This window comes from Rhodotorula toruloides (assembly GCF_000320785.1).
Source record: "Rhodotorula toruloides NP11 unplaced genomic scaffold Scaffold4, whole genome shotgun sequence".
Classification (NCBI taxonomy): domain Eukaryota; kingdom Fungi; phylum Basidiomycota; class Microbotryomycetes; order Sporidiobolales; family Sporidiobolaceae; genus Rhodotorula; species Rhodotorula toruloides.
This window is the reverse complement of record NW_015622964.1, coordinates 395,245-418,127: the sequence shown is the minus strand read 5'-3', so window position 1 is coordinate 418,127 and position 22,883 is coordinate 395,245. Positions and strand designations below refer to the sequence as shown.

General features: G+C 61.9%; 8 protein-coding genes across 8 annotated transcripts; 6 read left to right on the top strand and 2 right to left on the bottom strand.

The window, feature by feature from the left end:
- Positions 1–301: 301 nt before the first annotated feature.
- Positions 302–5,478, top strand: RHTO_06170 (RNA-directed RNA polymerase; the record flags this gene model as incomplete). The annotated part of the gene is made up of 19 exons (XM_016419831.1): positions 302–527; positions 583–683; positions 740–1,072; positions 1,128–1,364; positions 1,417–1,494; positions 1,548–2,000; positions 2,056–2,161; positions 2,224–2,411; positions 2,468–2,534; positions 2,598–2,878; positions 2,937–3,074; positions 3,135–3,274; positions 3,332–3,426; positions 3,482–3,783; positions 3,838–4,039; positions 4,097–4,293; positions 4,353–4,616; positions 4,672–5,274; positions 5,335–5,478. The coding sequence occupies 19 exons, from the start codon at positions 302–304 to the stop codon at positions 5,476–5,478; spliced, it is 4,155 nt and encodes a 1,384-aa protein (XP_016275285.1).
- Positions 5,479–6,385: 907 nt separating this feature from the next.
- Positions 6,386–9,345, top strand: RHTO_06169 (arrestin/PY protein 1; the record flags this gene model as incomplete). The annotated part of the gene is made up of 4 exons (XM_016419830.1): positions 6,386–6,537; positions 6,629–7,005; positions 7,064–7,214; positions 7,275–9,345. 4 exons carry the CDS (start codon positions 6,386–6,388, stop codon positions 9,343–9,345), a joined length of 2,751 nt encoding a protein of 916 aa, XP_016275284.1.
- A 348-nt stretch (positions 9,346–9,693) lies between these two features.
- On the top strand, positions 9,694–12,485 carry RHTO_06168 (methionyl-tRNA synthetase; the record flags this gene model as incomplete). Its single annotated transcript, XM_016419829.1, has 11 exons — positions 9,694–9,791; positions 9,853–9,929; positions 10,045–10,121; positions 10,183–10,267; positions 10,324–10,408; positions 10,470–10,611; positions 10,668–11,000; positions 11,055–11,162; positions 11,221–11,227; positions 11,294–11,377; positions 11,458–12,485. The coding sequence occupies 11 exons, from the start codon at positions 9,694–9,696 to the stop codon at positions 12,483–12,485; spliced, it is 2,124 nt and encodes a 707-aa protein (XP_016275283.1).
- A 343-nt stretch (positions 12,486–12,828) lies between these two features.
- RHTO_06167 (hexose carrier protein) lies at positions 12,829–15,271 on the top strand (the record flags this gene model as incomplete). Its single annotated transcript, XM_016419828.1, has 13 exons — positions 12,829–12,920; positions 12,991–13,004; positions 13,060–13,158; positions 13,214–13,323; positions 13,426–13,639; positions 13,700–13,799; positions 13,859–14,087; positions 14,173–14,188; positions 14,245–14,326; positions 14,386–14,445; positions 14,502–14,654; positions 14,839–15,044; positions 15,108–15,271. The coding sequence occupies 13 exons, from the start codon at positions 12,829–12,831 to the stop codon at positions 15,269–15,271; spliced, it is 1,539 nt and encodes a 512-aa protein (XP_016275282.1).
- A 696-nt stretch (positions 15,272–15,967) lies between these two features.
- RHTO_06166 (40S ribosomal protein s0) lies at positions 15,968–17,142 on the top strand (the record flags this gene model as incomplete). Its single annotated transcript, XM_016419827.1, has 5 exons — positions 15,968–16,050; positions 16,119–16,174; positions 16,237–16,715; positions 16,775–16,946; positions 17,051–17,142. The coding sequence occupies 5 exons, from the start codon at positions 15,968–15,970 to the stop codon at positions 17,140–17,142; spliced, it is 882 nt and encodes a 293-aa protein (XP_016275281.1).
- Positions 17,143–17,652: 510 nt separating this feature from the next.
- RHTO_06165 (4-alpha-hydroxytetrahydrobiopterin dehydratase) lies at positions 17,653–18,204 on the top strand (the record flags this gene model as incomplete). Its single annotated transcript, XM_016419826.1, has 2 exons — positions 17,653–17,985; positions 18,058–18,204. 2 exons carry the CDS (start codon positions 17,653–17,655, stop codon positions 18,202–18,204), a joined length of 480 nt encoding a protein of 159 aa, XP_016275280.1.
- A 943-nt stretch (positions 18,205–19,147) lies between these two features.
- On the bottom strand, positions 19,148–20,162 carry RHTO_06164 (uncharacterized protein; the record flags this gene model as incomplete). Its single annotated transcript, XM_016419825.1, has 3 exons — positions 19,148–19,497; positions 19,553–19,762; positions 19,820–20,162. The coding sequence occupies 3 exons, from the start codon at positions 20,160–20,162 to the stop codon at positions 19,148–19,150; spliced, it is 903 nt and encodes a 300-aa protein (XP_016275279.1).
- Positions 20,163–21,099: 937 nt separating this feature from the next.
- Positions 21,100–22,051, bottom strand: RHTO_06163 (uncharacterized protein; the record flags this gene model as incomplete). Its single annotated transcript, XM_016419824.1, has 3 exons — positions 21,100–21,392; positions 21,448–21,657; positions 21,712–22,051. The coding sequence occupies 3 exons, from the start codon at positions 22,049–22,051 to the stop codon at positions 21,100–21,102; spliced, it is 843 nt and encodes a 280-aa protein (XP_016275278.1).
- Positions 22,052–22,883: the final 832 nt, after the last annotated feature.

The following is a 22,883-nucleotide window of genomic DNA, read 5'->3' as shown; positions in this document are numbered from 1 at the left end:
GCTTCGCTTCGCTTGGGCTGCTCGAGAGTGCGCTTGTATCGGACTGGACTTCTACGACCGGCGAACCAAGCTTCTCGCGGCGCTCTCCATCCCCTTCCTCCTCATCTCCCCGCACACCCTTCTCGACGAGTTCACCGGCGACACGGCCCTTCCTGGGCTGAGGCGGGACGTGGAGCCGAGCTTAGGTGTGTCGAAAGGTCTGCAGTATCGAGGGATAAGCGCCAGAAGCTCACCACGAGCCTTTTCGCAGCATTTCTTGCCTTGCTCCCCTCCCGCGAGCCTCGGTTGAGACGAGCAACCCATGGCGGCCCCGAGAACGCCGTCCAAGGCGCGCCATGTCGACGTTTTAGTGCCGTCCGCCGCTCCGCCTCGACCGATGAAGGCTCTCTCGCCGCTCAGAACCTCCAGCACGACCTCGCTCCTCTCTCCTCAAGCCGCCAAGCCTGTCAACATTTTTGCGCCGGTCTCGAAGGGTTCGACCACAGGAGCAGGTGGTGTGACGGACGATTGGCGACTTGAAAATGGCCGTGCGTCTTCCCTCACTCGTCTCACAGGACTTAGTTGACCACGACCCCCGCGTAGGCATCGTCTTGGTTAACGCTCCGAGCCACCTCCGGATGCTCTCTTCATGCTCTTGGCTACATCAATACGAACATGCGCGTTACCTACACGCAGGCTTGTCGGTGCGTCCACTCCCGCTAGCCTCTCGAGTCGCACCTTACCAAGTCCATACTCACAGCAAAGCGCCGTCCAATTGCCTTGCTACCCTTACAAGATCGTCGACGGAGTCGAGCGGGATCACCTCGACGAGATGTCCTCCTATCTCGCCGCCGCTCTCCTCCCTCGCCGAATTAAGCCGTACGACCGCGGCCTGCTCGTCGAAGTCCCGCAGTACGAGTCGAAGAAGGAGCTCGAGGCCGCTTTTAAGCGCGGGACGATCCACTTCTCGAGCAACTTGTCGATTGCGAGGGACGGGAAGGCGAAGCCTGAGCGATTGAGCGTGAGATTGGCGCCTCCAGCGGCGGGGATGGGTTCGGCGCTGTATCGGCGATTCGGCAGCGACCGCTTCTTCGTGAGTTCTCCTACTTTCGCCAGCGTTGTCCCGCACTGACACATTTCGCTCGCAGCGTCTCGTTTTGGAGGACGACCTCGTCCGGCGAGCAGGAACACCCCTCGACAGCAACCCCTCCTCGACGAAAGGCGAAGACCCGATCCGATCCGCTATCAAGACCTTCTTCGACCATCCTCTCGTCCTATTCGGCCGACAGTACCGACCGTTTTGCTGGAAAGACGGGACGGCGGTGTATTGGGCCGAGAGCGGCGAGGGATTGGAGACGATTTCGCTCGTCGACTTTGCGCAGCGGGTGCGTCTAGCTTTGCTAAGACTTGAGCCGTAGCTGACGAGCTCTCCCGCAGTACCTTGACGTCGAGCTCAACGGGTCGATGTCGGTTGCCAAGTACGCCGCTCGGTTCGAGCTGGGTTTGACGACGACCGTGGGTTGTCCAGCTTCGCCTCACAAGGCCCTGCTAAGCGCTCGCCTCCGCAGACCCCGACCGTCATCTTCCGCTGTGAACAAGTCTTCCGCACGCCGGACATCAACAGCGACACGCTCAAACTCTCCTTCTCCGCCATGAATGCCATTTGCGACGAGTTCCGCTCGAAGATGCCGCTCGAGGCGCAGCGACTTCTCCCGCCTCCTTACGTTCCAAGCTGTATCCGCGGGTCGGTCAAGCCTTACGCCGGCGCACCTTCGGTTGAGATGGTCTGGCAGCTGGACTACGCCACCATCGACTCGCCCTCGTCCGACGTGTTCATCCAGCTCCGACCATTCGAGCAGGGCCGAACGCGACCCATTCTCAAGTTCCACCTTGTCGACAAAGACGGCAGCGTCTACAGCTGCATCGGTCCGACGACCCTCAAGCCGGTCTGGGTCGAGGGACCGCCTGATCAGAAGGAAGAAGTCGTCATGACGGACGGCTGTTCGCTGATCAGCATGGGTGTGCGCTTGCGTCTCCCTCGTCTATCCCTCACCACGCTGACGGATATGCGTGCAGGCGATGCGGGTCGTCGCACAGAAGCTCGCTGCGTCCGGGCGAGAAGCGAAGGTGACGGCGGCTGCGATGCCTACAGTCGCGCAGGGACGTATCGGACCGGGCAAAGGTGCATACAACTTGTTCCTGAACCACCTTGCCTCGTTAAGCTCATTCGGTGCTGCGCGGCAGGCGTCTGGACACTCGCTCCTCGAACGCCTTGGAACCGCTGGACGGCTCAAGGCGACAACGACGTCTGGATCGAGGTCCGGGACAGTCAATGGAAGTTCAAGGACCACAGGACGGAGAGCTTCACGTTCGAATTGCACAGCGTACCGAGCGGGAAGACTGGGTCGAAGCTTGGGAAGCAGATGTTTGAGGTGCGCTGTTCTGGCGTCTCTCTCGATGGAGTCGCGCTGATGATTCTCCGCCGCAGGTCCTCGCACACTGCGGCGTGCCGACAAACGTCTTTCGCGAGATGCTGAAGAAGCAGATTGACGAAAGTGAGTCTATAGCCCGCGCACACTCTGCTCGTGCACAATGGCCGACCATTCTCCCTCACGCAGTTCGACGAGTCCTGTGGGACTATCCCGACCTCCCGACGTTGCTCTACCACGTGCAGAGGCAGTGCAACATTCTCGAAGACCGCACCTCGAAGGCTCGCATCACGTCGAATCCCGGTAGCCTCAAACGGACGAACAGCGACGGCCCAGGCGCTTTCGACGATGACCTTGACCAGGTCGACGAGCAGCAAGAGCAGGACGTCACGAGCTTCGTCCAGGATGCGAGGTTGGACCCAACATCTGGCGCGCCCAACACGGTCGCCGAGGTAGTCGTCGAGATGCTGGTGGGTCCAGCTTCTCGCTCGCCCATTCAGCTTGAGCTCAGCCCCCTTCGGTCCGCAGCAATCCGGCTTCGACCCTCGCCAGAACCCGCACCTCGCCGACAAGCTCAAGCGCGTCGAGGAGAGCTTGATCCGGAAGCAAATCAGCTTCCGCATCGCCGAAGACTACTCGTATACCGCCTTCGTCGTCGCCGACCACGTGAGTCTAGCCGCAGTACGAATCGGACGACTTCGAGGCTGACGCGGACCGCTCTTGCAGCTCGGCATCCTCGATGAGGGCCAATTCTTCTTCCAGCTGAGCGAGCGTCCGCTCGATGCCAACGGCTTGCAGATCGGTGCCGTCCTCGGTCCGGCTCTCCTCACTCGGTCGCCAGCAATTCAGCCGTGCGACATACAAAAGTGCGTGGCCCTACGCCTCTCGTTCAGACCAGAGGCTGATCTACTTGCTCCTGACAGGGCGACAGGTGTGCTTTGTGAAGCGTACGCGGCGTATTGCGACGTAATCATCGTCTCGACGAAGGGCGAGCGGTCGCTCTGCTCGATTCTCTCCGGTCCGTCAAGTTTCTCTCCCTTCCCGTCTCCCTCGCTGACGACCGCTTTCCGCAGGCGGAGACTACGACGGCGACAAGCTCGTCGTCATGACCAACCCTGAGCTCGTCGCCGGGTTCGACTCGTCAAAAGCTAACCCTTCCTTCGCCGATCCTCCTTTCGCCGACCCCGACTGGTTCGAAGTCGACCGCCGACGAGTCGTCGATCACGTCAAGCCGATGATCGACTCGCACGATGACGCGGCCCTTGCGCGCGCCTTCATGGAGGGGTTGCATGCTGGCACGCAGTACGGCGTTCTCTCAGTCTATCACACCACGCTAGCCTACACGCTTGGCTTGGACCACCCGCTTACGTCTGAGGTGCGCAGCTTCTCTTTGTCGCTTCGGACTCGAAGCTGACTCTGTCGCTCGCAGGCGGGCCACCTCTTCTGCAAGGCGCTCGACGGTCGGAAGCAGGGCTTCTCGTTCTCGCCCGACAAGTGGAAGGAGCTGAAGGCCACCTTTTTCGAGCCGTACAAGGACAAGCCGCGGTGGACGCTCTGCGAGGACGGCAAGACCGCGGCGAAAAACGTCAAGTACGCCAAGAGGCCCGCTGAGCAGGGCAAGCATGTGATGGGTGCGCTGTCACGGTCTCCCCCGCTCTTCACGGTCAGCTTACGCCTCTTCAATGCAGACGAGCTCATTCGCGAAGGCGAGAAGGCCGTTGACGCCGCCAAGATGAGCTGGTCCGACCGACTCGACAGCCTCGTCTACACCGTCGAAGGAGATCTCGCCGACCCTTGGACTACGGCGTGGGAACCGGCTGCCAATGCTCGCCACGCTTCGCCTGCGCTCTTCGACGACCTCTGCGTCATTCTCGAGCACGTCAAGGTGCGTCGGCTTTCTCTGCTTTCATCACGCTGTTCCGCGCTGATTCTTTTCCTCCGCAGTCCATCTACGCGCAGTACAGGCAGCTTTTCTCCGAATGGCGCCGCGACCGCGAGCTGCGCGACCGTACCGAGTGCGCAGCCGGCGCACCAGGCTCGCCGACCAAGTCACCCAGCAAGAGCAAGGAATGGAGCGGCTCGTCAAAGAACCAGAAGGAGGCGCTACTACAGCTCTCGAAGCGCTTCTGGAGTCTCGTCGTAGACAATGCGTTTCAATCGGCACATTTGCAGGGTCCGGCGGGCGCAGCGAATGTGCGGGTGCTCATGGTCAGTTCAGCTCACTCTCCTCTTCTCAGCCCTCGCTGACTCCGCCTTCGCGCAGGCTTCTTGCGCTTACATCGAACCCCTCGTACCGACCTTCGTCCCGCCAGCGAACGGTGTCACGCTACTCCGCCGCCTCCAGGACGCTTCTCCCGCTCGCCCACCTGCTATCGCCGTCACCGAAGCCCTCGCCATCTCGACCTCGTCATCCGAAGTCACCGTACTTCACGCAAAGGAGGTGACGGTCCCGAAGGCTCCCGCGGCGGAAGATGTTGAAATGGAGGATTCGTATGGCGACGACGGTTTGGCGTGGTCGCAGATCCCGGACGACCTGACGCAAGCTGCGGTCACCTCGCTCGGCTCGACATCGTCTTCGCAAACCGCCACGGTTGTCGTCTCCTCTTCGCACCCTTCCAACAGCACCCTGACAGCGCCGCCTTCTCCCGCCGCAGCACCCCGTTCACCTGCCAAAGCTCCTCCTGCCTACTCCTCCTACCGTGCCAGACCCTTCCGCGACGTTGCCGGGCGCAGCGAGATCCGTTTCTGCTACGACATGGCGCATCGAGACGTTCTCGCTTTGCGGGCCGACTCGCTCACTCGCGCTCTGCACGGCGACAACCCTGGCGCGACGGGCATCCAGGCGCCCAAGATTACGCCACACATCGTGAGTGGCCTTTCCTTTGCTCAGGACTTGCGCAAACCGCTGATACTCTTGTTCGAACAGCTCGACGTCTTGCAGGTCGCGAAACGCTGCGCGACGCTTGCGCAAGCCCGCACGAAGGTCCGCCCGCGGACGCTGCTCAAGACAGCAGACGACTCCCCGCCGGTCTCGCTCGGCTCGCCAGCGAAGAAGGCGCGTTGGACCTGAGGGCGACGACCTTCTGACTCTTCCCTCTCCCTTCCAGTCCGACCTTTCCAGCACTGTCTTTCGATACCTGCGACTCCAGGACACCCCATCGTATACCCTCGACCGCGCTCTTACCCGCTCTCGCCGTTCAGCGACCGGAACACCCTTTCCGCCTCGATACCCTTGCAACCTCGCAACCTCGTCTTGTCCCGCATCTCGCATTCGCAAGGATCGTAGCAGCACTATTGTCTCCGTTGGAACGTGCACCGTATCTCCGCAATACAAGCGACTGCTTGCGAACGTCAAGCTCGAGGCGCCTTGTCGATATCAGCGACGCCTTTGCCACGCTCGCCTCGCTCTCTGCTCGCGCCTTGCTCGCTGAGACTGCTGGTCTGGTGTTTCATACTCGCTTGAGACTGCTTATCGCGCCCATCGTTGCCACCAGCGCTGGTATCGCTCCCTCGTCGCCGTTGACCTTCTACTCGCCCGCCGACGTCAATCGCCTCGCCTCTCGTCGCACGGATAGGGTCCGATCAAGCCTGTACGTAGCTGTGCAGTCCTCTTCGTGCTATCAGGCGCGCCCTGTGGCCCTTCACCGTGTCGCGCGACCATCACTGACGCCTTCGCCAAATCCACACAGCCCGACCCGACCCAACCTCTGCGCTCACTCGCACCGGCTGGCCTGGGACACTGCCAGAGTGATAGAGGAGGACACTGTGACTGCGGCTGTGCCGGTCTGCGGGACTTGCGCGCTCTGCCCGGTCGACCCGCCGCCTTCCGGTGCGTCTCCGAACTCTCCGGATCCAGCAACCCGGCTCGCACCCTCTCTTTCCGCCATGAACGCTTCGTGCAGCGGTTCTGCTCATACTGACAAGCCTATACCGGGTACAGCCGCCCTCGCCAACCCTGATCGACCCCCTCTCGCACCATGCCTCACGCAGGCTCCGAACCGCTCGAGATCCATCTCGAGTCGAATGACCTCGTCCTGCGAGGCTTCACGGGCGACGAGTTCGAGCCGGCGGTTCTCAACGGCGAGCTGATTCTCAATCTGGTGCATCCGACGGACCTTAAGGAGGTCTCGTGAGTTCCGGTCCTAATCTGGCGGGCGACGAGCACTTGCAGACTTCGGCTTCAGCACGAAGGGACTGGGCTGATCAAGTCATGTACACAGGCTCGTCTTCACCGGCGTCGCCAAGGTGGCCTGGCGCGACTCGTCAACACACCACCACGACCACCCTCTCTTCTTTCACGACTTTAACTTCCTGAACCCTTCCTCTCACACAAGCCGCGAGGACGCCAAGAAGGAGCAGCACCACGTCCATACACTCAAGGCCGGCCGCCACGTCTTCCCCTTCTCCCTTACCGTCCCAGGCTCGCTTCCTGCCAGTCTTCGCACGTACTCAGGTACCGGCATCATTGAATACAAGCTCAAAGCGCTGGCGCAGCGACCTGGCTTTACGGCGGCGGATTGGAAGGCGAGGAAGATCGTGAGGTTGTCGAGGAGCTTCCCGGCGGACGCGGTCGAGTTCAATCAAACGCTCGAGATTGGTCCGCATTGCTCTTTTCGGCGCTTCTTGCATTATGCTGACGTTTCTTTTGCTCACAGAGAACACTTGGCCTGGCAAGGTCATGTACTCGTTCACAATCCCTCACAAGGCCTATGCCGCGGGAGACACGATTCCCGTAGCCGTCAAATTCTCGCCGCTCGCCAAGGGCGTCCGCATCGTTTCGCTAATCACGACGATTCGCGAGCACACGTGAGTCTATTCTCGCTTGTTCGAGCGTTGGTAGAGAGACTGATCTTCCTTCCATCGCAGCACCGTCTACTCGAAGAGCTCGTCGCACTCGGAAGCTCGCGACGCCACGGTCGTCAAATACAACTTCCTCGACGCTCCGTCAGCTCGCTCGTCCGGTGCAAACACGCCCGCGCCTCGCATCGAGTCGTCCGCCTCACTCTCTTCGCTCGGCGCCCAACCTTCGGGAGTCTCGACGCCGACTACGCCCGGTTTCAACTCGCCCATTCATGGCTCCCGTACGCCCGTTCGCGAGCGTGGCGACGAAACGGGCTACCCGTTCTCGGTCGGTCGCGCCAGTCGACCGCGCGCACGGTTTCAGCTGGGACCGGAGGACGAGGACGAGGAGGAGGAGCTGCACCAGCCTCATCCGGCGCACGAGGAGCACGAGGAGGTCGACGATGGCCAGGACACCGAGATTGACGTCGTCGTCGACGTCCAAATCCCCATCTGGACAGCACCATCGCATGCCGTCCATCCCGTCTTCGTCAACCACAAGATCAAGTGGAGCGCCTTCATCAAGAACCCGGATGGCCACGTCTCGGAGCTGCGATGCGCCCTGCCGATTCACATCCTCGCGTCGTGCTTGCAGGACGAAGCGCGACTCGCTTCCGCCGGCTCGCGCAACCTTCTCTTCGGCGAGTCGGGTGTCCTCGCGCACTCGGATGTCCCGCAAGTCGACTTGCCGTCGTACCAGGACCACGTGATGGACCGCATCGCGAACGCCGAGACGGCTAGCTACTTCACAGCATCGTCCGGCTTCGCTCCGACACCTTGGAGCACTCGCACAACCCCGACCGGTACTCCCGGCATCTCTCCTCCCGCCTCGCGCCCTCCTTCTCGCCCCGCATCGCCCGACCGGAGAAGCAGCCATCACAGTAGCTTCGGCGGCTTCGGCGGCTTCTCGGCGCTCTCCGCCCTCAGTCACCGCGACACCTCGGCCCGCTCCTCGACTCCTGCCAGTCCTCAGCCTACTTCGCCGCCGCCCGAGCAGCAGGAGCACCCCGAAGACCACCGCAACTGGGTCGACTCGGAACTGCTCAGCACGCTCAACGTCAACGACCACACTTCGCCTCCGACGTCCGCTCCGACATCTCGACCAGGCAGTCGGCCAGGCTCGCGCCCTCCCTCGCGACCGAGCTCTCGACCAGGGTCGCGCGCGAGCAGTCCTGACCGCGCCTCGTCGATGGCCATGCCGATTGCGTCTGCGCCCACCACGCCTGGCGACCACGAAGAGCGCCCGCCTCTCTCTCGCTCGCACACCTCGGGCAGCTTCTTCAACCTGCACTTCCCTAAGCCACTGCGGCCGCTCACGTCGTTCTCGCGGAACAACTCGGCGAGCAACTTGCGGGACATGCTGCACATGAGCAGCTCTGGCAGCGACTCGAGGCGCGGGTCGACGGCGCCGCAACAGCAACAGGAGGATCCTGCTGGGACGCCGTCACCGTCTGCGCTGTCGAATGCGCTTGCTGCACACGTTGCGCGAACTGGCTCGACTGGTCCAGCCCCGCGACCTTCCCTCGCTATGGACACCGCGCCTCAAGCGATTCACACCCATCCGCTCATGTCCAATTCGCCGTCCCATACTCCTCCGCATAATCCGGCGACGGCCAACTTGTCGAATGGCGCCTCGCCCATCTCTGCTTCTCCCGCCCAGCCCAGCCCGATCTCGCCAGGCCACAACAGCAACTTCCACCTGCACTACCTGCCGACCCCTCCGCCTCTTCTCTCGCCCTCACCCATGTCCAGCACGCCTTCCCGAACAGGCGTCAGCTCGCCCGCTTTGTCGTCGTCCGTCTCGTCGAGCGGACGACCAGCAGGCGAGCATGCCGGGCCGAGCGATGTCGATTTCCTCTCGCAAGTCCCGCCGTACGACATCGCCGCACGAGGCTTCCTCGGTGGAGGAGTCGTGCCGCTCTCGTTCAATCCGCCGCTGTACGACGATGTCTGCAGTCCGGGCGGTACGAGACCTGGGTCTCGTGCGGGGAACAGGGCGGACAAGCCGCACGAGCAGGCTACGTTGGGCGAAGGGCCTCATCCGGCGACGCAGGAGGGTGCGTTGGCGCACGACTTTGCGGTTGGCGGGTCGAGTTGAATTGGTCGAGGGCTCATCGGTTGAGGAGCAGGACGGTCGTCGTTCCTCGCTCTCGCATGACTATAGATTTCCTTCCCGCATTATAGACTCGCACGCATTCCCCAGTATGTATTCCCTTCGCCCTTACCTCTCTATCTCGCCGTCACCGGCCCTCGTACAGACCCTTCACTACTTTACTCTCCCTCGCTCCACCACTCCTCGTTCTGCGTGGTTTCTAGCCTGCCTAATCGATCTATTGAGCATCTCAGCGTCTATTCCAGCCCGTTTCCGCCCAAGCGAGAGCCGTGAAGAGTCACCTTGTCCTCCTCACTTCTTTCCCTCGACCGCATCGCTCGTTTGCTGGCGCTCATGGCTTCGCCTTACCCCGCTGCTGCTGCCGAGTCTTCCACTCGCAAGATTCGACCTGGCGTCGAGCTCAAGGACTACCGCGACGACACCGGCAAGACGTGAGTCTTCCCTCGACTCCTCGAGCGAGCGATGAAGGCGCTGACAGCTCTGAGCGCGCAGTTTGCCCAAGAAGGACGGCGTTCCCAATGTCTTGATCACTTCTGCGTTGCCCTACGTCAACAACCAGCCTCACCTGGGTCAGTCTCGCCCTTCCCCCAGCTTCATCTCCTCGAGGCGGGATGACCGTCAACTCGAGTGTGGAGGAGCTGCTGGATGTAGTACTGACAGTCTGACCGGTGCTCTTGCTCGCAGGCAACATCATCGGGTCCACGTTGTCTGCCGACGTCTTCGCCCGCTACTCCCGACAACGCAACCACCGGGTTCTCTACGTCCGTCTCGCTACTCATCGTCCGCTGCTCGGTCTTACGCTGACATAAACTCATCCTACAGATCTGCGGAACGGACGAATATGGCACGACGACCGAGGTCATGGCGGCAAAGGAGGGGCTGAGCCCGCAGGCGTTGTGCGACAAGTGTGCGTTTGTAGGGTTCTCTTCGGTGGAAGGAGGACCTAACGCTTTTCTCGTACAGACCACAAGCTGCACGCCGACTCCTACCAGTGGTTTGAGATCGGCTTCGACCACTTCGGGCGGACATCGACTCCGAAGCAGACTGAGTGCGTTCAAAGCGCTTTCATCCCTGCTGTCAGCCTATCAACTGTTCGTTCGCTCCCGCAGGATCTGCCAGGACATCTTCTTGAAGCTGTACAAGAATGGCTGGCTCGAGGAGCACGAGAACAAGCAGCTCTACTGCGAGAAGGACAAGCGCTTCCTTGCCGACCGATACGTCGAGGGCACCTGCCCCAAGTGCAACTACGACGTGCGCATCGCTCTTCTGCTTTCCTAAGATCATCGCTAACCCACTACGAATGACAGGGCGCACGTGGCGACCAATGCGAGAACTGCTCCGTCACCTACGAATCTCCCCTCGAACTCGTCAATCCCCGCTGCTCAGCCTGCGGCACCACTCCCAATGCCCGCCTCACCGCGCACCTGCACATCAAGCTCGCCGAGCTGCAACCGCAGATCGAGGAGTTCGTCAAGAAGTCGAGCAGCACCGGGACGTGGTCGGCGAACGGCAAGGCATTTACGGATGGCTGGCTGCGTGGTGGGTTGCAGAGTCGCGGTATGACTCGTGACTTGGAGTGGGGCGTCAAGCTGCCGAAGGAGCTGGGACCGAAGTGGGAGAACAAGGTCATGTATGTTTGGGTGGGTCGCGCTTCCTTCGCCTCGCTTCTCCGCCTGCTGACCCGCCTCCCGCAGTTCGATGCGCCGATCGGCTACCCGTCAATCACCGCCAACTACACGGACGAGTGGCAGCAGTGGTGGCGAAAGCCAGAGGACGTCACGCTCTACCAGTTCATGGGCAAGGTGAGCCGCCTCTCGTTCCGCTGCTTTCGTTCGTTGCTGACTTTCTCTTTGATCGCAGGATAACGGTGCGCTCGGAGTCGCCGAACCCGCAGTCCTTCGACGCTTGAGCTGACTTCCTTCTCGTGCAACAGTTCCCTTCCACACGGTCCTGTTCCCCGGCTACCTGCTGGGCACCAGCGACAAGTGGACGATGCTCAACTCGATCTCGACAACCGGTGAGCTGGCGGGGCCAGTTCGCATGGATCTCGGTTGCTCGAGCGGCCAGACTGACGCTTTCTTCGCACGTCTTTTGCAGAATACTTGCAGTACGAGGGGACGAAGTTCTCCAAGTCGAAGAACGTCGGCGTCTTCGGGCAGAACGCGCGCGAGACGGGCGTCCCGCCGTCGGTTTGGCGGTACTACCTCCTCATGAACCGCCCCGAGACGAACGACTCCGAGTTCAACTGGGACGACTTCATCACTCGCAACAACTCGGAACTGCTCAACAACTTTGGCAACTACGCGAACCGCGTCATCAAGTTTGCCATCGCCAAGTACGGCTCCGTCATCCCCGACCCGAAGGACGGCGCGTTCGACTACGCTTCCGGCTCGCCCTACCCCTTCGCCGACGAGGACAAGGCGTTCGTCGACGAGATCAACACGCTCTTGGCGACCTACGTCGACCAGCTCGACCACCAGAAGCTGCGCGGTGGCCTCATGACCCTCATGCACATCTCGGCGCGCGGGAACCAGTTCATCCAGGACAACCGCCTCGACAACACGCTCCTCGAGAACAACCCTTCCCGCGCCGCCGAGGTCGTCCTCCTCGCACTGAACCTGATCTACGTCATCGCCGCCCTCTCGCACCCGTACATGCCCTCGACGTCCGACTCGATCCTCGCGCAGCTCAACGCCGTCCCGCGTGCGATTCCCGACTCCTTCTCGATTGACCTCTTCCCCGGCCACAAGCTCGGCGAGGCCAAGCACCTCTTTACGCGCATCGACCCGAAGATGGCGGCGGTCTGGCGCGCACAGTACGGCGGCGAGGCGGCCAAGGCTGCGATCGCGGCGGCGAGCGAGCAGAAGCTGTCGAAGAAGCAGCAGGACAAGCTGAAGAAGGCTGCGCAGAAGGCTGCTGCCGAAGCCGAAGCGGCGCGGCCCGAGACGGAGGAGGAGCGCGCGCTCGAGGAGCAGATCAAGGCGCAGGGCGACAAGGTGAGGCGGATCAAGCAGGGCCAGGCCGAGGAGGGCGACCGCGCTGTCGAGGACGAGGTTGTGGCGCTCAAGGCGCTCAAGGAGGAACTTGCGGCATTGGCCAAGAGCCTCGCCGACGTCCAGCTGTAGACGAGGGGGGACGAGGAGGTCGACCTTGCAACTTTGGACTCCCGCCGGCGCGCGGGTTGCATCTCTCTGTTTGTTCCTGGCTGTCTCGCGAGCTCATCAAGAGAATGGACGCAGCTGCGGACGAGGTTGTCGGCCGGCAAACCCGAACCCACCCGCTCCTCCTCCACGCCCTCACGGAGCAGCTTCCGCCTTCCTCCACGCCAGTGCGGAATCGGGGTCCCATGGAGAGCCACGACACGTTCTGTTCTTCTGCTTCGACGCTGCTGCAACCCCCGCGAACGCGCTCGCTCGCTCGCACACCTCGGTCGAATCCTCATCGCTTTGGATCGATTACGCTGGCACGATGAAGTATTGGGACGAGCCCGTCACCAACACGCTCCAGGGGCGACCCCTTCTGGCGGCGCTGACTGTCTGCTGCGCCATCGGCTTCCTGCTGTGCGTTGCAGGACGACTTCTCGCCTCGAGGCCGTCTTCGAGACTGACTTTCTCCTCCTCCCGTCCGCAGATTCGGATACGACCGTACGCAGCGCTCTTTTCCTTCACTCTGGACGTCGAACTGACGCTTATACCGCAGAGGGAGTCATGGGCGGATTGATTGGAGGAGCAGACTTCCTCGACACATTCCCTGCTCTCGCCAACAACTCGACCCTCCTCGGTGCAACAGTCGCCATCTGTGCGTCCTTCCTTCTTCCCTTCTCGTGCGATTCGCGCTGACTGTCGCGGAACAGACGAGATCGGCGCGCTTGTCGGGTCAATTTTCGCGTCCGTCTATGGCGAGCGCCTTGGTCGACGAAGGGCCATGATCCTCGGCTGTGTATTTGCCCTCACCGGAGGAGCGGTAAGTCTTCTACCGGAAACGATCGTCGGGGCAAAGTCGTAGAGGCTGGACCTGTCGAAGTTCTCCCGGATTACCTGGACTGATCCTCCTCCGCTTTCACAGATCCAAGGCGGCTCCGACGGCCCCAACGCCCTCGCCATCCTCATCTTCTTCCGCGTCTGGACCGGTCTCGGCATCGGCATCCTCACCTCGCTCCTGCCCGCCTTCCACGCCGAGTGCTCGCCCGCCAAGTACCGCGGCTCGATCGTCTTGCTCGATCTCGTCGCCTGCGCCTGCGGTCTGACGCTGAGTTTCTGGTTGTCGTTTGCGACGAGCTGTGAGCAGCCGTACCGTCTGTCTTGGTCGAGCTGAAACTGACTCGGGTACCCGCGCACAGACATCGGCGGCGGCGCACAGTGGCGCTTCCCGCTCAGCTTCCAGGCTGTCTTCCCGCTCATCGTCCTCATCGTTGTCGCCTTCTTGCCGGACTCGCCTCGGTGAGCTATTCACGACCCTCCCTCTCGGCAAGCCTCCGCTAACCTCGCCCTGCCCGCAGCTGGCTCGCCCAACAAGGCCGCACGGACGAAGCGCGCGCCGTTCTCGTGCGCTACAATGGTCCGGAAGAAGCCGCCGCCGTCTACGCCGAGATCGAGACGGCCATCGCTATCGAGCGCGAGGCGGGCGTGACTCGCTGGAGCGACGCGTTCCGCCCGGGCCCGCAGGCGCTCAGGTATAGGACTTTTTTGGGCATGGGTGCGCTGTTTGCGCAGCAGTGCACGGGCGTGGTGTGTTGCGGACTTTGCTCTCGACGCGAGCCGGAGCGCAAGAGCTGACCTTCGCAACCTCCCTTTCCTCTTCCGCGACGCGCAGAACGTTATCTCGTACTGTACGTCGCCAGTCAGCCATACGCTCGGCCCAAGACTGACCGTTCGCATCCCGCAGACTCGACCGAGATCTTCACCAAGTCTGTCGGCCTCTCGCGCAATCTGAGTCTCATCCTCAGCGGTGTCAACGGCATCAACTCGTGCGTCGAGTTGTCCTTCATTGGATAGACTGTCAAGCTAACGCTTGTGCGGCTCGCAGGCTCTGCTTCGTCATCCTCGGCACCTTCCTCATCGACCGCGTCGGTCGCGTCCGTCTCATGTACGCTGCCTTCCCTTTCCCCTCCATCCGCCCCGTTCACCCTCCTGCGTACACAGGTGGACAACCGCGGCCCTGCAAGCCGTCATCTTCGCCATCATGGCCGGCGTCCTAGCCAACGGCAGCCCTTCGTACGGCGAGGGCGTCACGGGCGCGTGCATGTTGTTCTTCTTCTTTGCGTCGTTTAGTGTGGGTTGGTTGGGACCGAGTTGGTGAGTTGAGCTTTCACCTTTGGTTGGTCTCGTTCCAGGAGGAGGAGGAAGTGGACCGGCGGAGGCGGGAGGGTGTCGGAGGTCTCGAGATGTCTCGCTCGAGCTTCTGTGCCTACCATGCTTCTCTCTGAGCGCTCACAGGTCACAGGGGAAGGAGCGGAACTGACGCTTTCGCGGTGCGCAGGCTCTACCCCTCGGAGGTCACCCCGCTCGCAACCCGTGCCATCGCCGCGTCTCTCTCGAGCGCTAGCAACTGGATCTGGAATTTTGTCGTCGTCACAATCTCGCCTCCGGCTCTTGATGGCATCAAGGGCAAGTACTACATCGTCTTTGCCGTCCTCAACGCCCTCCTCGTCCCGATGCTGTACTTCTTGTACCCCGAGACGGCTCGTGAGTCCTCACCCGTCCTCCTTGCCTTCTTCACAGCGCTAACGAGCTCGTTCGGGTGCACAGGTCTCTCGCTGGAAGAGATTGACGCCCTCTTCGCAGACGGGAACGTCCAGATGCGCCGGTCTCCTCGGGCGCCAGTCGAAGGGTTCGTCGCGCCCGTCGCCAAGCACATCGTCGACAGCGACAAGGTTGTGCGTGGAGAGGAGGAGCAGATCGAGAAGGTTTAGACGCCGGAGGGAGGTGATGGTTATATCGCTCGTTCTTTGCGCCCCTGCTCCGCCTGGTCTACAGCAGCAGTGCGCTCTTCTCGTTTACAGCCAGTAGAATCCGATACAGGTCTCTTTGCCCCTCTGTTCTCGTCATACGACGACTTGGTTCTCCTCGACCTCCTGTTGGTCGTCCCGCTTGACTGCGACGATGTCCCCGACAGTCAAAGTCACTCGCCAGTGTCACTACAAGCCCAGTAAGAGTGTACGGCACTACATTCACTCGCTAGAAAAGCTTGTCCCGCTTTGTTTTGCCCCCTGTCCTCGCCGTCGACTTCGCCTCGCGCTCCTCGACCTCGCTTGTGCTCCTCGTCAACTTCGCTCCCCGCCCGCGCGCAGTTCACCCTTCCAGACACCGTGCGCTAGACTCTCTCACTCGACTGCTACACCCTGCGCGTTCGAACGGGCTCGCGAGACGAGGTGGACGGTGCGCAGGGGGGACCGGGTGAAGATTTCGCTGATGGGTGGATGGCTCGCGGTGACGGCGGTGCGCGGGCTCACGGGTGGTGGCAATGGGTCGAGCAGGGTCGCATGGACCAGCCAGGCATGCGCGCGAAGCAGCGGGAGGTCGAGAGCGCGCAGCCGGGCATACACACCACCTCGTCTCCCCCTCCTCGAGACTCTCCCTCACCCTCTTCACCTCGCCTCACGCTACAGATGTCGTCGTCTCGCCTTCCTGCCGCCCTCCAGGCCACCGAGGAGGACATCTCCCTCCTCCTCCAGGCTCAGGCCCACATTGGGTGCGTCCCAGCTTCCCTTCCCTCTCTCGACACCCGATTTCGAGCTGACATGCGTGCGCCGCGCACAGTTCCAAGAACGTCGAGAAGAAGATGACGCCCTACGTCTGGAAGCGCCGCTCTGACGGTGCGTCGCGCGGTCGACTCGATCGGTCCCGAGCTTTTGAGCTGACCTCGAGGCGCTCGCAGGTGTCAACATCATCAACGTCGGCAAGACCTGGGAGAAGATTGTCTTCGCCGCCCGTGTCATCGCCGCCATCGAGAACCCCAACGATGTCTGCGTCATCTCGGCCCGCCCCTACGGCCACCGTGCCGTCCTCAAGTTCGCTGCCAACACTGGCGCGCAGGCGATCGCCGGCCGCTTCACCCCCGGCAACTTCACCAACTACATCACGCGCTCGTTCAAGGAGCCGCGCTTGATCGTCGTCACCGACCCGCGCGTCGACCACCAGGCCATCCGTGAGGCCTCGTACGTCAACATCCCCGTCATCGCCATCTGCGACACCGACTCGCCCCTCAACTACGTCGACGTCGCCATCCCCGCCAACAACAAGTCGAAGCACTCGATCGGCCTTATCTGGTGGCTCCTCTGCCGCGAGGTCCTCCGCCTCCGTGGCCAGATCTCGCGCGCTTCTGACGCCTGGCCCGTCATGGTCGACATGTTCTTCGTGAGTAGCCCGCGTGCACTCCCGAGATGGTGCGAGACTGACTCGTCATCGACGCGCAGTACCGCGACCCGGAGGAGATCGAGCGCGAGCAGGAGGCTGCCGCCGCCGCCAAGGCCGCTCCCGCCGACCAGGAGCCCGCCGCCGAGGCTGGCGTCTCGGACTGGGAGGTCACCGGCTCGAATGCCGCCATCGCCGCCGCTGCGTCGTCGCAGCTCCCGGCCACCGAGGCTGGTCCGTACTCCCTCCTTTCTCTCCCTCTCCCCCGCTCTGCCCCCCTCGTCTCAGTCGAACGCGAGCTTATCTTGACCCCGCCCCATACAATTGGTCCGCAACAGGTATCGACTGGTCCAACACGCAGGAGTCGACCGACTGGGCTGCCGAGGACTCGCAGGTCGCCGCCTCGAACCAGGCCGGCGGCTGGGCTTAAAACACCCGACACACCGACCCGTCTCGACGAGCGCCGCATCTCGCTACCCGATGCTTGTGTGTGCGCGCGCGACACCACTCTTCGGCAACGATGGATGTGGTTTCTTTCTTTCAGCGGGGAGAAGACGGTTGTGGGCAGCGGTGTGGGACTCGCACCCGCCTCGTTTCTGCAACTGTCGACCAACTTTTTTCTCTCTTCGCATCGTCGACAGTGTTGTACCAACGTTTCGTTTCCACATCCGTGTTCTTGCTTGAAGAGAGGCCGGCTTGCGCTGGCGGAGGACGGGCTTTGCACTTCTCAAATTGCTGGACCAGGACGCTCTCTGTTGGCTGAGATGCTCGTGAACGTCGCCCGCTCTGGCAGGAACGCTCCAGCTTATTTTGAGAGAAAGCGGGACGAGGGACTTTGCAAGTTGCGACTCCTTCCTCTCGCCATCCTTGCTTCTTTCTGGCTTTCCGCCGGGCTTGAAGAAAGCTACTCGTTCCGCCGACGAAGCCATACGCTCAGCAGATGGCGACAAGCCCTTCATCGCTCGTTGTCGAGGAGGGTCTCCCCCTTCCCGCTCGCCGCAACATGCTCTCATCGCGCTTTTCGGCGCTTATACACTCCCAAACCCTCTCAAACGGTCTTCGCTCGATGGCTACCACCTCCAACGCCGCCCTCCGCCGCCAAGCCGCCTCGACCACCTCCCTCACCTCTCTCACTGAACGCGGCTGGCAACTCTCATTCGCGGCTTCGACGGGTTCTGCGACACAGAAGCTGAGCCGGGAGTACACCTTCAAGGACTTCAGCGAGGCGTGGGGGTTCATGAGTCGGGTTGCGCTCGTTGCTGAGAAGTTGAACGTACGTTCGCTCCCTCCCGGCTGTCTTCCCTCTCTCCTACGCAGCTAACGAGGCTTCGAGTGCATCCTGAAGCATCACCCAGAGTGGACAAACGTCTACAACCGCGTCTCGATCGCTCTCACGACGCACGACGAAGGGAACCAGTTGACGGCGCTGGATGTCAAGCTGGCGGAGCGGATTGAGGCGATTGCGGGTCAGGCGGGAGGAGGGGAGTCTTAAGCGGGCGAAGAGGAGGGAATGTTGGGGCCGCACGAATCTAGAGACTGGTGAGTGATTTCTTCTCGCTCGACTTGCTCATTCTTGAAGTCGCTGAAGCACTCTATTGTTCTGCTCCCCTTTTCCTATCCTTCCTCCCTAAGTCCTCCGCTTCCTCACGGCACAACGCCATACACGCCAAGACACAAGCTTCCAGCACGCCGCCCCTCACCTTTTCCTCGAACCTTGTCTCCTTCCCGCACCCATACGCCTCCGCTTCTCAGCAGCGAACTCAGCGTCCTCACCACGCTCATGCCCTCTACACGAGGTGGAAGACGCCCGCCTCGTCAGTCACGTACTTGGCGATCCGTCGAAGTCGGGCTGAGGCGCACGATCCGGCTGCTCGAGAGGCGACAGAGGAGTTGCAGGCCGTATAATGGTATAGGAGGGCTCTCTACTCGCTTGCCGTACCGCTTAAGGTGCCGGTCGCCGGCTGGAGCTTTTGCAATTCTCCAAACCAGGCCATTCCCAGCCGCCTCGCCTTCTTCCGCCGCCGTTCGCCGTCGTGGGTCGCGGTTAGCTAGACGCACAGCGCGAGCCTTGCAAGTGTCACAAGAGACAGCTCTGCGTGAGGATCAAACCGGAGTTGCGCGATAGTGGGGGAGAAGTCATCGAAGCGAACTTGTCTGGCAAGTTGTGCGCCGGCACAGGATCTCCTTCTCAGCTGCGCAAGGTTGGGACATCTTTAGTCAGTTGTAGGAGTGCGTCCGACCGGGAGAAGAGAGCGCGATGCTCGCTTCACCTCGAGACGACGAGCGCACGAGAAGTGCGGTGATCTCGAGAGCTGGGCATTGCACAACGACACAGGGCTGGGGAGACAGGCAAGCTAGACTTCAGGCGGGTCCGTTGACTAACACGAACAGAGAAGGGATATGGAAGAAATAGCGGAGGCTAGGCGAAAGTCAGATCAGAGCGTGCCGTGAGAGTGCGGAGACGGCGAGGAAGGGCCTTCTTCGAAGTCGATGAGGTCGCCAGCCGGGTTGTGGCCCGAGTCGACCGAGTACGCCTTGGCGACGGACGAGTCGGGGGGAAGACTTGTCTTGTCCGGGGGAAGATCCGTACCCGCTTCGCAACCGTCACGATACGAGGTGTAGGGCGGAGGCTGTTCGGATGGGTCGCAGTGGACCAGTCCGAGGATGCGTGCCGCTGGATTACGTGGTGGAATGATCGTGACGGGCGTAGGGTCAGGATACGAGCGATAGTCGGGATTGTCGGTGGCGAGGAAAGCGAGTTGAGGAGGCGGTAGTTTGCCGGTTCCTGCAGTGCCAACGACAGTCAGGGAATTCGAAGAGCAACGGTACAAGTCACGCACCAGCCTTTTCCGCCTCAAAGCGTGCAAGGACCCATTCCGGCGCCACGAGTGCTCCCTCCGAGCAGCTGTCACGAGCCTCATCCGGCCAGAACGGCGCCAACCCGCCAGCAGCGCCTTCTGCGTACTCTTCCAGCGCCTGGTAGCCGTGCTCGGGCGTTATGCCATGTTGAAAGAGCCAGAGGAAGAAGAAGAAGCTGGCGCGATAGAGCACTGTGGAAGTTTGAACCGTCAGCCGCTGTTGAGCTCGGGAGTGCGCAGAAAAATCACCCGTATACCCCATGTCCAGCATCTTCACGCGCTCCTCCAGCTCGTGTTCCATCTTCTTCAGCTCCCTGCGAGTACCTGACCCCGCTGCGAGCTGTTCACGCACCCGCACGAGCTGTTCTTCCGCATCCTTCGCCGCGACGTCCTTGGCATACCAGAGAGTGGCTGGGACGGAACGCCAGAGTAGCTCGCATTCGAGAGAGTAGCGCGGCGGGAGCTTGGGGACGTAGAGCGAGTCGTCTTGGAAGACGTAGGGGGCGAGTTGATGGGCAAGTCGGGGAGGTACCAGGCCGTGGTTGTGTTCTGGAGGGACCTCTGAGGGGCTGCGCGACCTCCTGAAGAGCATGATGCGCTGGCAGCGGAGTGAACTGATGAGAAATGCGAGAGGGAGGGGTGAGGTGACCACGGCGCGCGGGAGGTTCCGCTTACGGTTCCGGCGTTCCCAGGCCGCTCGTTCGGCCTGTAGCAGTCGCCAAACCTCAGCCGGCGAGGTACGACTGACCTTGGTGCGCGAGGAGATGAGGAGGAAGGGGATGGAGAGCGCCGCGAGAAGCTTGGTTCGCCGGTCGTAGAAGTCCAGTCCGATACAAGCGCACTCTCGAGCAGCCCAAGCGAAGCGAAGCAGACGAAGCGAGGCGAGCTGGGCCAACCCTCCTGGCTTCGACGAGGACCGCTTCTTTCCACCGCGGCAATGCTGTCCCGGAACGCTCTTCGCTTGCTGAGATGCTCGTGTACACGTTCTAGAGCTACTGCGCGGTCGTCTTCAGCGTCGGCGCGGCGGGCGAACGTGATCCGCGAGCTGGAGGAGCGAGGGATGTTGGCAGAGCTGACGAGGTGCGCACGCTCTCTGGTGCGCTCGAGTCGACGTAGAAAGTTGCTGACCGACTCGGACAAGTTAGTCGAGCGGCGCGGACCCACGTCGAGTCGCCCACCACCGTCTATCTCGGCGTCGACCCCTCTGCCCGCTCGTCCGGCACGCTGTCGAACGCAGCCTCTTCTTTTGAGCTGCGCACCACGTCAGCAGATCTCCGAACAAGTTGCGGCGATCTCGTGCATCCCTTAGAGGAGAGCATCTGTCCTTTCCGCCGCGAGAGCGACAAGCGAGCGAAGTGCGGCAACTCGAGGCGCTGGGCGCTGAACAACGATGCAACGTCGGACGAAAGCGAGGCGAGTTACAGCGGAAGTGTACAGCCGACGACAGGGACGAAAGTAGAACAACGAGAAGATTGACGAGGAGGTGAGACGGGGAAGATTGTACAGGTTTGGGCTTCGGGGCGCTGCGTTCATGAGGCTGGTCGTCCGTGTTTAACGCTGACTTCAGTGGGGTCGCCATGATCAGAGTCGGACGGGCGCATCATGGAGAAGGACGAGCCGGGTTCGTGCTGGTCCTCGTGGTCGCAATCAGGCGTGTAGGCGGGCGGCGATTCTGAAGGGGCGGGTGAGGCGAGACCGACGATACGAGCCAGAGCGTTGCGCGGGGGAATCATGTCGATAGGAGGGGGGTCGATTGAGGTAAAGAGGGAGGGATCTGCGCAATGAAGGAAGGCAAGGCGAGGAGAACCGAGGCCGTTGGGAGCTGAAGAACGTGGTCGAGTCAGCGGTGTCTCAACGGAGAAGGCTGCGCTACGCACCGCATCGTTCGTTCGAGAAGCGATCAAGGAGCCAGTCTGCCCGGACCATCGCGCCTTCTGAACATTTCTGTCGCGCAGCTTTGGGCCAGTACATGGACAAGCCTCCTGCGGACCCCTCGGCGTACTCCTCGAGACCCTGGTAGGCATACTCAACCAACAAGCCACGCGCAAGCAGCCACTCGAGGAAGAGGACCCTGGCGTGAAGGACGACTGCAAATCGTGGTGTAAGCCGGGGGTGACGGCGGGAAGGCCATGAGAGCGCACCCGTGTAGCCCATTCTCAGCTCGTACACGCGAGCTACGAGTTCGCCTCGGCGCTGCTCTAAGTCCGCTCGTACTGGCACCCCGACCGCAGAACGCTCATCGAGTACCCGCAACTGTCCAAGGGCGACGCCTTCGTCCTGCAGTTTGCCTAACCAGGTCTTGAACGGTATCGCGCGCCATAGAAGCTCGCATTCGAGCGAATAGAGGGGGGAAAGGGCAGGGTCGTAGAGGGGGTGATCGGCGAAGGCGAAGGGCGCGAGTTGATGAGCGAGATGAGGCGGGACGAAGCCGTGGTCGAGACGCAGGTCCCAGTGAGTCTGGCGCGAGACGCAGCAGCCCATGCTTCGTCTCAGCTGTGAAAGCGAGGAGGCAAGAAGGGGGGGAACGACCTCGCCGAGGGCGAGCGGACGCCTGCGCGGGCGTGGGAGCGGTGTGTGACTACAAGATGAGCTTCAGGGGGACCGCTGGAGGGCAGGCCGTGCTCGACGAGCCGTGTAAGTGGGTTTCTCGACCGTCCCCCGTCGGAACTGATGAGGCGGAATGCGACGGCGAGTCCGGGTGCGCGGGCTGAGCAGCTTCGACGGTCGATTGCACGTGCCTGCGTTGGTCTAAACAAGCGTTCAGCGCGTCTTCAGAGCGACGAAGCGAGCAGCGAGTGAACTGAAGGAGGACAAGGAGCGAAAGCGACGAGGAAGGCATCGTCGACCTCGTTGGGGAGTACTGCTACGGTCTGAAGGACTACAGTACTCTTCTGACCTCCTCCAGGTTTCAGTGGCCCCCTTCGAATGAGCTGAACCCGCGACTTCCCCTCCTCCGCCTCTCTCCCTCGTCCCGCTCACTCTGTTCACGCACACTCGCTTCGCAGGACTAGCTGGCTGCACGCTGCCTTCTCGCAAAGCTCCAGTAACCCGCTCAATTGATGTTCCGCCGCCCGCGAAGCGTGCCGTACCCGCGCGTCGAGCTGCTCAGCGACGCCAACCGAGTGAGGACATTGCTACACCACAGCAGGAGGAGCCGCAGCCAAAGCGACACAAGCTGGCGCAGACAGACACGCTTCCGCTCGTCCCGCCCAGCTCGAACTTTCACACCGTCCTCCGCCTCTTCTTCCACTCGGATCACTGGGTGCTCCCTCTCCGAGCCGACGTCGACGGGCTCCTCTCGGGGTTCGAGCAA